We start from the raw sequence: 14,018 nt of genomic DNA, 5'->3' as shown, positions 1-14,018 counted from the left end.
CTTCATTTTAAACACATGGCATAACACAATTCTTGTTGTTGTTTTTTTTAACATTTATTTATTATTGATAGAGACAGACCATGAGAATGGGAGGGGTAGAGAGAGGGGAAGACACAGAATCTGAAGCAGGCTCCGGGCTCTGAGCTGTCAGCACAGAGCCCGATGTGGGGCTGGAACCCACAAACTGCGAGATCATGACCTGAGCCCAAGTCGGATGCTTAACTGACTGAGCCACCCAGGTGCCCCGTCAATTCTTAAAATTTCAATTCTTGCATGTCCTCTAAAGATTGAAGAGAAACACTATCTTTTCTAAAATGTTCACTTGAATAATTATAAAAGTTTTTTTTTTTTTTTTAAATACAGAACATCAGAGGAAAATGTGCAAGGAGGGAAATAAAAATCACCTCAAGTACTACTATCTAGGGATAGAATGTTAATTAATATTCAGCAAAATGTTTTCCTATCATTTTTCTAATAGTGACACATTCAAAGCAGCCTTAACTAATTTCTAATACAGCAACAGAATGTTTCAGGTCTGAGGCCACCTCTCTAATTGTGTGTTTAGACTATTATAAATTTTACCTTATATTTGAAGTGTTTTACAGTGTTCAGATTGCTTTCCAGAGACCATCTTGTGGACTGCCTTTGCCCAAGCCCTGAGAGGATGTTCTCCACATCCAGGGGGAAGCAAGGGTCTCTGACAAGTACAGCAAAGACAAGCTACCTGAACATATGGTGGTGAGGCCTGGGCCCTTAAACTTTTCCCCAGCAATAGAGTAGCCTGTATGTAATTCCACAATGAGTAACAGAATCCCCACTTGGAAATTTGAAAATATGATACTCCTTGTAGGGAAATAGATAATCCTAAATATCACCAAGATTAATGACAAAAAAGAAACACAAGATGATTTTTTAATTAATTATTTATGACAACAACAAGGAAGACACTGGATACAAACAAATTAGCTGCTTGCTAATACAATTACTTCCCTTGCTAGTCCAACAAAGGATAAGCACCTATTCAAGAAGCAAAGAATTTTGAGTTTTTAGCTGTGGTACCAAGGGATTAGGGTCACCATGTGGCTGATCCAGTTAACTGGGTGGCAACTTGCTATCTCAAGTTCTCCTTATGAGAAACATTGCTGAAACATGCTGAACATAAGTCAATATAAGGAAATCATTTTGTTAAAAGTTTATTTATTTTTGAGACAGAGAGAGACAAAGCATGAACGGGGGAGGGTCAGAGAGAGGGAGACACAGAATCCGAAGCAGGCTCCAGGCTCTGAGCTGTCAGCACAGAGCCCGATGCAGGGCTCGAACTCACGGACCGTGAGATCATGACCTGAGCCGAAGTCGGCCGCTCAACCGACTGAGCCACCCAGGCGCCCCAGGAAATCATTTTTAAACAGACCAGACGGGTGGACTTGCCCACATTTGCACCTGGATATTGGAGAATGCTATTTAAATGTCTTTCTCTAAAACTTTATTTTTAGGAATTAAAAGCTTTAATAGTTAATGGTGTTGGCCTCCAGAATTCATATCGATAAAAGAAGATTATAATTAGTCATTTAATACAAATTATTAAATTTTAGCAACTGGAAAATGTGATTCCAAAAAATCTTAAAAATCTCATTTAGTAATGTCAGCGTTATGCCAATTCTAATTTCCTATATCTGGTGACATCATAAAATATTTATCAAGGATTCAATATTGGTTTCCTTAGTCCCGGAAAATGCTAAATATGGCAACTGCTTAAATTTATTTTTATTCTTCATTGAAAAGGGAATAATAGGACATAGCTGTAAAAACAAAGCTTATTTTTAATAAATATAACAGAACTTAAGCATTCAAATAAGTTTTAACTATTAAAATTGCCCTCTTGAGAGAATATATACATATTTGAAAGTGCCATCATAAAAATATTTTTGGTAGACCTTCTGTAATGACCTACAGAGCCAGGGCACAGCATGTAGGAAAGTGGTTTCCATTGCCTAGCTTGCTACCTTCCTTTATTTTGAAACTTATTCCAAGTAGCTGTGGACTATTTCTAATGTGTGTGTGTGGGGGGGGAGTGTGTATATATGTTGATTTTCAAAAGATGACAATTTTCCATGATTATTCATATTGATAATATGTTACTCTTTGTGAAGTACAACTCAAAAACAATTTCAAGCAATGATGTCATATTACTAGGAGACAAAAAAATGAACACAGGTTTATGTCTGCTTTAAAGGAGTCACACTCATTGGATGTCTATGTTTTGGTATATTCATCCAGGTCAGTCATTACTTATAAGTTCCTTAAAGGTAGAGACCATTATATATAGCTATTCCAATATATAGTTCTCTTCTCTAATCTCCCATTGCATCCCAGCGTAGGACCAGATGCTGCTGCCCTCAAAAATGTTTGTTGAATTGAAGTGACTGGAACTTCCCTATTAGATAGATAAATAGATAGACAGGTAGGTAGATAGGTAGGTAGGTAGGTAGGTAGATAATATCTTTAACATTTTTAACATTTTATTTCCATTTTTATGGATTAGGCAATATTTGTATTTATATGCACACTACTTTTCAATGATTTTCTATCAATCCAGGAATTATACAATATAAGGCACAGCAAATAAATCAGATCACTAAGGGCTTTAATAGATGAGAACTTTGTTCCTATTTATATTGCTTTCGTATTTTATTTTAAAAATTCCTGCTAGTCAAGCTTCTTTCTGGGAAAAGAACTACAAGAGTTTATACTTAATAAGGATCAATTGTGATGTGCCGTAAGTAGATATATAGTTTACATGTGTATGGCCAACAAAATCAACCTTTGGCTGAAGACGTTAGCTTCTATATCATTAGAAGTCCAAATGAACCTGACCACATAAGATTGGTCCCTGTTATACTGTCTATCACTTATTTGGGCTAATTGATGACTAAATGGAGCTCACTATTTGTTGACAACATTTCATGCTTTGATGAGATTTACTGCAGGGTGACTGAGCCATATTAAAGCATATACTAAAACAAAATGTCCTAACGTAGCAAATCAAATAAATTTAGTAAAGTTTTAGATTAAATACATTGAAGCATCATTAAATTTAGAAGCATTGTATCTTATTTAAAAGCAATGTGGTTTTAATGTTGCCTGTATCATTTAGGAACTGAAAAGATAGAAGAAAATCTAAAACAGTGTTAAAATTTGTGTCTGCAGACTGGCATTGCTTGTTGTAAATTTTAAAGGAAAATAAGAAGCAAGAATATAGAATGATTTCCACAATGTTTTTCAAAAATTAGATCAATTTGGATATTTTTAATCAGTAATTACATTTTCAGTACACTCTTTCTAAGGCATTAGCAAATCTACTTACAATCTAATAATGAGCAATAACAGCATAGTTTTTAATACAACAATAAACAAATGGCATGTTTGGGTTTCATAGTTTGTCCAAATCCAATTCCTATAGATAAGATTCCATTTAGCACAGTTTACAGGAGCACACCTTTGCTATCCATGAATGATGCCTTGGCTTACCTAGAAAGGAAACAGATTATCAGGTTATATAGTAAATACAGAAAGAAGTAAGAAAGAAGAAAGGAGGAAGAAGGTGAGAGGGGAATGGAAAAACAGGGAAGGATGAAAAGAAGGAAGGAATGAGAAAGGAAGTGAAGAAGGAAAGAATTACCTATAATTTCTATATTTCTTTTCTATGCTATAATACAATATGTTACTATAATAAAAATATTTTTATAAACTAGGCTTCAGGTAAATGGATTGTACACATTATTATGACAGGTTGCAAGTTGTTTTTTTCTTTTAATTGCCAAGAAAGATGACAGTTTTCAACAAGATGAGTTGGATTTGAAATTAATGAATTTGCATAAATTTCAAGTAGGTCAGTTTCTCTCAAGGAAACCCACAACTGCAGTTTTAGGATCAAATGTTATAAATGGTAGTTTATAAACTGGTTTGAATTCAAGAATCAAAAGAGCATTTATTTTTCAAACTACTTAGATGCTTGTCATTGTAGCCTAAAAACTATCATTTGTTTTAAATTATTTTGACTATCCAACATACTGGAGCATTGTGCCTTAGTTAACTATTTCTAAATACATTTATATTAATGACATGACCATGCAAACATAATAACTCCTACACCTACTGGCAAAGACTCAAAAAACTGGTTATTTGGCTTAGTTAAATATATATTATACATTTATATATATAGCTACATGTATAATTATGTGTGTGTGTGTGTGTGTGTGTGTGTGTGTGTGTGTGTGTGTGTGTTTATGTCTAGAATTTTACATCTTTTAAAAATTATTAGCTTAATGCTTAAATTTTTCCATTTGGGTAACTTTTTAAAAATGTTCATATTGTTAAACTCAACTAGAAGAAAGGGCTTATGTGTTTTTACTACTGAAATTGTTCTTACTTCTAGAACATTTTTTTTTTAGCATTAACCCTAAGAAGTGTGTTCTCGATAGCTATGATTGATGGGCTGCTCACACATTCCACATTTTTTCTGCTTCATGCATCATCATCAGCCATCTCCAACACTCCAGTCCTGAATCTGTCCTACTTTCTGTTACCTGATTTTTGCTGTTGATTCATGAGCTAGAATAGTAAAAGAAAAAAAAAACTCTCCATCTTGGCTTTTCACAATGTAGTATCCCCTGGAAACTGTGAGAAACCTAGTTTTGTTCATCAGATTCATGCAAATGCAATATTGATTGACAATGATGTATATAGATCTATACACATAACGTGCTATATAAAAACCACTAAAATGTTCTATTAATGGCAGAATGCATACTGATTATAAACTACTTCAGAATGACGTGCAAATGCTGATCTGAATGCCTTTTTTTGTACTTTCAAGCTCTCTCTTGTCACTATTTTTCAGTTGAAGCTATGTTTAAGTGCCCTGTCCCTAGTGCACTAGGAAGTAAAATCCTTAATTTTCCAAGCCAATAAGGTGATAAAAGCTCAAGGTCTCTCATTAACACTTGGATAAAAATTGTGAATGTCACACTAAATTTTTTATCATCGTGAGTGCAAAGATGAGGGACAAGGAACGCTTTTTATTATATTCTGGAGAATAGGAATTGAGCTTTAATCATTGTGTATGAAGCAGTCAACAAGAAGTTAACCAGCAAAAGACTGCACTAAACTATTTTTGTGATAGCATCTTTCAGATTCAGAAGTGATGGGGCTTTAAAGAGCCAAAGAAAGAAAGCCATTATAATGGCCCTAAAATCTGAAAACAAAGGGAGCTGTAAGTTCACAACGTTATCTCGGTGCTTCTATTACTAGACATCAAGTTATTCCCACAGGTTTTGGGAATGTATAAATGCCAGTGAAGAAGCAAGTAGACTTCACAGAGTCTAAGCCAGAAACTTCAATCTGGGATTCACCTGTGAGTCAAAACTCTTTGCTAATGAATTATTCCAAAGGAAAGACACTGCTGAGGGAGACCTTAACCTAACAGACAAGACCTCCAGGTTCACTGACAGGGTCAGAGCAGTAAGAATGCTCTGGTCTAAAGTTGCTTTGCCAACCTTAATGGACTGCAGGCACTCACCTGGGTATACAGCATGAACCAATAAAGAGATCACAACGGCATGATGAATAGGTAGAGTGCTCCAGAGACCAGGTGAACAACCACTTCACCAGTCCTCTAAATTGTGACCTGTATGCACACTCTGGCCCATTTACAAATGGGTCATCCTAGTCACTTCACTCCTGAAGAAGCAGTGATGTCAGTGGGAAAGTAAACAATCTTCTGACTGAGTTCAAAACCCTTTGCGTTCAAAGGTAATCAATTCATAAAGTCAATCTTATTTTTTACATAAATTAAAAAAATCGATTTTACCAATGGAATTTTAAAATATTATATCAATGTTTAAGAAACTTTGACTTTACCTTAAAGAATAAACTATTATAGTTTTTCTGTGCTTCAGTATCCCTTTCCTCTCTGCAAATGCAAATGAATTGGTATCACAAATATGAAACTCTAAGGTTTAAAGTAAAATTATGTTTAGAGGATTTGCAAAGAAAAGACTATTTGGAAAGAACAATATATGAGGCAATATTCTTGAACTGTGCTTGGATGGAAAAATGATTTTTGTTTTCATTTTATATGTGCTGTTTGAACAACTGGTTTGTTCATTAAAAATGATGTAATAAATATATTAGTCATTTAGAGTTGCATAGATAAAACCATGTAAGGTCAATATCCATTAAAGCTAGAAGACTGACCACATTCAACTTTGTAACGGGGGATTTTGCATGTACATGAAAATATTAGAAGGACTTTTAAATGAACGATGATATGCCAGGTGAAAACCGAAAACCGGTGAGAATGATGCATTCAGATTTAAATGCACTCCTTTCCATATAGGGAATAATGAATATACCGATGCAGTTATAAGCTTAGCTATGGAAGCACCTCTCTTGATTTGACAGCACCTTCCCAAAGCTTATCACTTAAAACCCCCAAATTTTGCCTTTTCTTCTAACAAAAGTGGTTAAATATACTTTCCAGAAGAACACCATTCATACGTGGTAAAAAGAGGTACCCAAACCACCAAAGCGATGTTTATAGTTTTGGAGCTGCTCCATCTGAATGCCTTGCTATTTTTTTAGTTAATTGTGGGACACTGAGAAGTGGACAGTCATATTTTCACAGTTCGAGAAAGTCCCTCTATGCCACCAATTTCTCATATCTTCCTTCGTGCTCAGTTTTAGGAATTTTCCCTCTCAAATGCTCATACTTCAAGGAAATGCACTCTCTCATCAAAATCTTTCTTACTAAACAAGCACCTCTGTCAGAAGTGTCTTAATTTCTTATCACAGAATTTTATCCACACAAGGAGCAATAAATAATTCATGTCATTGCCTCTTTGTTGTGTGTCCCTGAACTGCACAGAGCTGGAAGGCTGACAGCTGTGTCAGGACAAGCACCAAAGATCTGACATGACAAGTGACTAACAAGTTTCTTTCAGTTCATAGTGAAAGAAGACAATGGCCCAAAGTACAGAAAGAAATCCTGAAACAAAATAAAACTGCTTCTTTCTTTTTACCTAAGTGTTTGCTATGAGCTTATTTCCAACCCACAAGCCCTGGTCATTTTATAGGACTGCCCAGCCCCCTTTATTCCTCACACTCGCTTGGCCATTTACGCCTGGCCACGGATCAATATGAGCAATTCTTGGAGAAATACGATGTCTCCATGACAACCAAGCCACAAATTCTCAGTGGAAGGCAGTGAGACCAGTAGTGAACTCTCCAGAGGTTTCTAGGCCTATAAGGCAAGATGTCTTAAAATGCAGGAATGGACAGAGGAAAAAGCCAGAGTAATTCATTCTTTATTACCCGTTTAATGATGTCCGATGTATAGAACAGTACTCACTTTTTAAGTTAAGATTCTTTATCAGTACCTCTCTTTACTAATTAATCTTTTTTTTGATATATGCTTTTGTTTATATCAATCAGATGAACTATGTTATATTTGAATTTTACTACAATTCCACTCATATTGAGGGATGACTGAAATTTATACTACTTTTGAAATGACATAAAGCCAATCTATTCTTGCCCAAAACAGTGAACAGTTAACACAAGTAAAAACTTGACTCATGGATTTAACTGCTTAGGGTTTATAGGAAACTATGTATTAAGACAGTTTAAAAATCTAGTCACTATTAGGCAATCTTTGTCAAAACTAAAAGCAATTTATAAATAGTTTAATAGAAATTTAATGCTACCACTACTCTCTCCCTGTTAGAGTGGGACTAACCTGCATTTGTTTTTTTAGATACTATGGCAGGGGGTGGGATTAACGTTCTGATTAAAATTTTCTGTCGTTGTGAAAGGTGCCATTTGTCAGTTCCATGGGATGCTAAAGCAGAAGTGTGGTTGAGAACAGACACACTGCAGCAGTTCATCTTTTGAGGAATCTTGGTGTAGTGGAGGGAACTGAAATACAATGCCATCGCCACTAGGCCTATTGGGGTTCCGAGATGACTTAGGGGACCTGACATAGATTGCAGGCTGCACCTTTCACTGAAAATTAAATCTCAGTAGCTCTCCTCGGGGAAGGATCAGGGGACTGTTTGCAGCTGCCCCCTGTCAGCGAAGGCTACAAGATTTGGAAATCTCTTAACTAAGCTGACAGGCCACAGAGAGGATGAATCAAAAATCTGATACAAGGATCAGCACACAAAGATGCAAGAGGGTCGAGGGTACCCAGCAGCCAGAGAAAACAGGGAAGAAAAACTGTTCGGTGGGGGGAGATAGTTAACTCTTTCACTCATGGTAATAAGGTACCTTCTAGCACCTTAAGGCTTTGCAGTGATCCAGGAATGTCATTCAACCTCCACAGGATTTTTTTTTTCCTTTTAATTAATTATCTGTTAAAGACTAGGCATGTTTTGAAACAAGACAGAAGCAGAAACAAAAATCCATGCATAAGTGTTTCTGGCTCTATCCTTCCAGTATATTTCTGTCTATTCTTTCTACAAAGAAAATACAAACATAAGCAACTTGGGATGTAGCATGAGGAAGGGTTATTACTTTCTTTTGTTCTGTTTGTTCCAAACAGTTGACATGTCCATGAGTCCATTACTGTTATGCTAAAATCGTCCAGATTAGAGCACTTTCGTCCAGGTGAGAGCATTGTTTGTATTTAGAAAGGTAAATAGATTGTAATGGTGGCAATCTGTGTCTCTTTTGTCTCTAACTCTCTCCTTCCGCTTGATCCCATTATTTGAAATATTTAAAATGCTGCCACTTCTCCAGTTTTCAATCTCGGCCTCTATTCTCCAGTTTAGCTTAAAATTGATGATAATGAACTAATAGTGTCAGCTTCCCTTCTCAGTCATAAAGCCTTTGTACTTCCTCCAACTGAATTCCTGATGAAAGAGGAAAAGGTAACAGCTCCACACTGTGACCCCTGGAGGTGACCATTAATTTGACAGTGCAGCTGCTAAGAGAAAACAGCATTACAATGTCCTCCCCGCCACCCCCTTCCAAGGACCCCAAAGCTGTGTCAAATTTATCATTTTATACTTGACTATTTTTAAATGGCTTTCACCTGGACTCTCAGACTCTTCCAAGACACATCTGTCAGGCATGTCCTCAGTGTCTTGGAACTTTGCCGAGTTTGAGTCGCTGTCATGCTTGACCGGACTGACTGGAGCTATTAAAAGGGGAGAGAGAGAGAGAGAGAAGAAAGAGAGAACAGTGAAAAAGTAGTAATAAACACCACTGAAACATTTCCTTTAAGTTCCACAGATATTTCCAGGGACACACTATGTAAACACGAATAATAAATTGAAATAAAATGTATCCTCTAAGTATGTATTGGCAGACATGTAATTAGTTGCAAAATCTATAGATGAGACTTTATCTTACAAGAAAAATAAGTTCATGGCATCAGCTTAAAAGCTACAAAGTAACAAAGTGATCTCTTCAAAGTAGAAATCGTATTTTTAATGCGTAAATCTAAAACGATATAGTCAATTAACAGCCACAGGACACGGAACGTTGGGCTGGTTTGTTAGAAAGACCAGCTCTGTGTGGATGCAATGGTTCCTTTTGTCACACAAACCATAGCTGGTGAACATTTTTCATGCATTTTGTTTCTCCTTCATCAAATTAAAAACTCTAAACACACAAAAAATAAAAGCCTTATACAAATAAAACTTAAAATAGAGAATAAATACTTCGCAAATGTTTAATAAGAAGGACTAATGTTTGAACGGTGATTTCACACAACTTGTCTCCAAACAACTTGTCATTATTATCTGGGTAGGAATTATGAACAGAAATAGAAATGAGCACAGAAATCTAAAATTTCCTATAAACACATTATACCACTAGTTCATTAGAGAAACAGTCTCAAGTTTCCACATTTTTGCACAAGTTGTAATACTTGGTTTAACTTATCTCCCTTAGTAACGTATTTCCATGTTTTATTTGTTCAAGGAATCCCTTGTCAGGAAGAGTGGATATTGGCTTCATGAAAAAAACTCTGTGAATAACAAGACAGAGCAATTCCCCAATAATATAAATTGTCATACTTACTTGTTTGAAGCCAAACTACATAAATATGTATATTATTGACTACTGCTAATTTTATCTATCACAAATTGCTGCAATAAACACTACTACGGTCTCTTCAGATCTTGATAACACACACGACATATTATTTATAGGCCATAAAAACAAAAAAGAAAATATATAAGCCATTCATGAAATAATATGTTTGTTGGCACAGTGAGTAGGCCTGGCCACTGTTCCTAAACCTCCATTAGGAAATGATAGAGCAAACACAGAGGCTGGAGGCTGTGTCACTTCACACACATACTCAATAAGTGACACAAAGGAACACAACCCAAGGTCTAAAGCAGCATGAGCAGAACTCACACCACCCACACTCCTCATCTTCTTTCCATGGAGTTTTTACTGCATTGGTGATCGTAACCTGAGGCCTACTGTATACACACCTTAAAGGAGACTAGTAACATAATTCTGATCCAAATATTCTCTTGAGTTTCACCAACCTCTCAGAACACAGTTCTCCTCTGTTCTGTCAAAGTGTGAGCATAGAGTTTGTATCCAGTGCTTCTCTAAAACCTTTTATTAGAGAACAAAATATGGGAAACGTATGAAATTCTGGCATTTAAGTTTTCAAAAAAAAATATGGAAGTACATAGCATGTCTGTTTTATTCATCTCTGTATGCCATGGGCCATCAGAGGTATTCTTAAAGGATTTGTGGAATGAATGAGTGAACAAATGAATGAAACAGAGGTACCATGCTAGATGTCCTCCTGGCCCATGAGGGTATGTGCTTTGAATTATCTTCAACTAGATCCATTCAGTTTCTTGTTTAGGCCCACTTGAGACAAAGGTTGCATATTTATAAAATGGTGGTGGGGGTAGTGTGTAATTTGAAGGGGAGACACATATGGCCTAAGTAGTTATTGGTGTAATTCCCTTTAATTTAATTTTTCTCAGTTTAGATCATATTTACAGATTATTTTTTAATCCATCAATTTTTGTCATATGTTTAAGCAGATAATTAAATGTATCAAAGTTGCAGAAAACTATTACACTGGTCAAGATTTACTAGACTGTTTTAATTTTTTTATCCCTAAATATCTTGTTAATTTTCTGAAATATTTACATTGGTGTTTCTAATAGGGGATTACTAGGGGATTCATCATACAGCTAAATCTATTATTAACAGCCAATGAGTTAGCACCTGTGTTTATTTGGGCAAATGCATTCCACTTGTCATCCCATACATTGTTCTTTCATAATTTAAAACTTTCATTCATTGATTCATTCATTTATTCTTCCAGTAAGACTCTTTTCTAGCTATAAGGACTTCAAGGAGGAGAGCATGGTATTAGAACCACATAGCAAATGCCAGTAACAATTTTTAGTGACAATAAAGTGGTCCCAGGTTGAACTGACATCCCAAACCTCTCAAGAAAGTCAGAAAGTTAGGTATAGTTGTAGCTGCATGATCTTCATTAAACTCACACTAGTAGGTACCCTGCAGCTATTTTTGTCTCTACCTCTGATTCTGAAGGGTGTCTTTGTGAAGGGGTAGGAGTAGAAAGGGTATTATTCTTCAGATATTTTGCTTAATTACATTTCAGCTTCCAAATTTGAGATGGAACATGATTTGTCATTTTTACTGGCTAATTTATAGAGTACCTGGTTAAATTTACTATATAGGAAATACCTTCATTCTGTCAGTTGGGAACAGCAGACATTGGAGAAGTTAATTATTGTCATTTCACTTTTTTTTTTTTTGATAGGCTAATCTTTGCAATTGTTCTTTTGGGTGTTTTCTGTGATGTTTCATCATTAAACTCTGACATGATATGTGACCAGAGCTTCCCTAATGAATCATTTCAAAAACAATGAAATCAACAAATATTGATCTAGCCCTTATTATGGGTAGAACTCTGTGCTAGACCATGGGAGGGGTAAAAAGAAAATAAAGGCATTTCAAATGTGCCCTCATACAACTTGTGATCTAGTTGAGGTATAATGAAAAGTAACTAGTAGGAGCATTAGAGACAATATTCCAAGAGTGACAAACTTTTTAGGAATGCAGCAGTAATTCTCCTGTAATAGGAGGATTGGGGAGTGAATTTTGAATTCCTTGGAAAGGAGTATGGGTAGCCCAAAGGGAGCTCATTCAAGGCAAAAGAAAAAAAGGTGTGAACCCAGGCATGGTCAAAAAATACATTAGCCTAGTGTCACAAATGTATTTAACAGAATGTTGCTGCCTACTTTTATATGCATTTTTAATGAATTCTCTTAACATATCTCTTTGAGCTTTCCCTAAATTGCTGCTGTGGCTAATTCTTCTCACCTGTAGAAGTTAGCTATAGACAGGTTTTTCCTTGCCCTAGATAGTCAATAATTTGATCTTTACTGATGGTGGGCCCATTTATCACAGTAAGTTGTCCTTTCACTATACATATTGACTTTTATTTATCAATACCCAAGTCCATTTGTAGCTCATCACTAAAGTTCTCAGATATTTTCAGTAGTTTTTGAAGATGCATTTTAAAGCTTGTTAGAGAGATACTTTTGACATCAATATAATGCAAATGATTGTTAGGTTCATCCTTAACTTAAAATCAACTGTTTATTTCCTCTGTAATGGATTCTGAAACAGTCCACATTTGGGGGAAGTGGGGCAAAAAAGACAAACTCTTCTTGACAGTTCTACCACCGAAAGATGTAAGGCTATTCCATTTACTCATCATGTACCTCAAAATGTTGACAGTGGAAACACCAGTGTTCTAAATATCTTTGTAATGTCTTTGGTAGTGAAACAGAGAAATCCATGTACTTTGTATGGATGTGTTTGACTATAATGTGTTTAACTATGAATATAATTCTAGATATTAAAGAAATGAATAGTTCAATGGTAGAAGAAACTCAGAAGATTGTATGACAAAGACACTATAGAAGGATTTACCATAAGACCATGTGGTGACAAGGTCACCGTGTGGTGACAGTGGTTATGCTCCTCCATCTCCCTCTATACTCTATTTTGGTTTCAGTTAACTTCCAAAAATTCCCTGCTTCCCTTTGCCATCATTTGCAGAAAGATGGTATTAGCTTTTAAAGGTGGCTAACTCTAGGCAGCAAATAATTCCAAGAATTATTCTCCCCACCCCCCAGTAAGACAAGAGAGTGACCACTGGAAAAATCTCCATTCATCTCCACTAACAGCAGCTGGTTCTTCCAAGCTAGGCCAGTTCTGTAGACTAAGTAGAGCCCCTGTTAAAAATCCATGTCATTTACAATGTGAATAAAATCTGCACTACAAATAGTGTTTTCAATACAATGACTTATGAATGATTTAAAAATAGATCCCATCCATCATATGTATGGACTTTTTGGAAGTATTGAGGATATTTATAGAAAACCATTAATAAAAAGATATAACAGTTTGAAATGTTGGTCTGAGTAGAAAAAACCACTGTAGTAGCAGATAAAACTCAGAAAAGATCTTAATGACATCTTACTCAAGGGGACAAAAATAATGTACAGGTTGCAGAAGTCAGGAAAGACTAAAAGACCACTCAGATTTGTGGAATGAGCAGTGGAGAAGTCAAAGACCTGAGTTCAGATCTACTAGCTCAATATGGTGGCTAAGAGTTGATCACTTTCTTGGTTGATCGTTTAGGTCTCTTGGCAATCTTAAGGCATCCCTATGAATCAACAAAACAAACAAACAAACAAACAACTTTCTGCAGGCTTAGAAGAAAGAAAAACTACATTAAATTCAAGAAGTAAATACTAATGCAACAGTCACAGATCACCAAAGACTGTTATATATTTTAAATTAGAGGGAGACATAATCAGTGAAAAGATTTGAAGTGCTAACACCAAATTTGTAAACAAAGAGGATGCCATTTGAATAGACCCCTAATTCACTTTACAAAGTGGTTCTCTCAGGACAGATGTCCCATCAGGAAAACA

The 14,018-nt window shown here is 35.7% G+C and overlaps 1 protein-coding gene and 1 long non-coding RNA gene across 8 annotated transcripts in view; one reads left to right on the top strand and one right to left on the bottom strand.

Moving 5' to 3' along the window:
* Positions 1-14,018, top strand: part of LOC123385932 — a 148,611-nt gene that overhangs the window by 54,853 nt on the left and 79,740 nt on the right. The window lies entirely within an intron of this gene.
* Positions 896-14,018, bottom strand: part of WDR72 (WD repeat domain 72) — a 230,900-nt gene continuing 217,777 nt past the window's right edge. For 5 of the 7 annotated variants that reach the window (XM_023255333.2, XM_023255332.2, XM_045059291.1 and 2 more), the window contains 2 exons: positions 9,092-9,196; positions 3,287-3,528 (listed from right to left, as the gene is read on the bottom strand). In XM_023255333.2, the coding sequence (XP_023111101.2) occupies positions 3,473-3,528; positions 9,092-9,196 (161 nt within the window). In that variant the 3' untranslated portion in view covers positions 3,287-3,472. Of the gene's footprint in view, positions 2,435-3,286; positions 3,529-5,919; positions 5,972-9,091; positions 9,197-14,018 lie in introns of those variants that run through there. The other 2 variants (XM_023255334.2, XM_023255335.2) reach the window with 2 other exon arrangements.

The sequence above is a fragment of the Felis catus genome, chromosome B3 (genome assembly GCF_018350175.1).
Source record: "Felis catus isolate Fca126 chromosome B3, F.catus_Fca126_mat1.0, whole genome shotgun sequence".
Classification (NCBI taxonomy): Eukaryota; Metazoa; Chordata; class Mammalia; order Carnivora; family Felidae; genus Felis; species Felis catus.
Note: the sequence above shows the minus strand (reverse complement) of the source record. Positions and strands in the feature narration are given on the sequence as shown.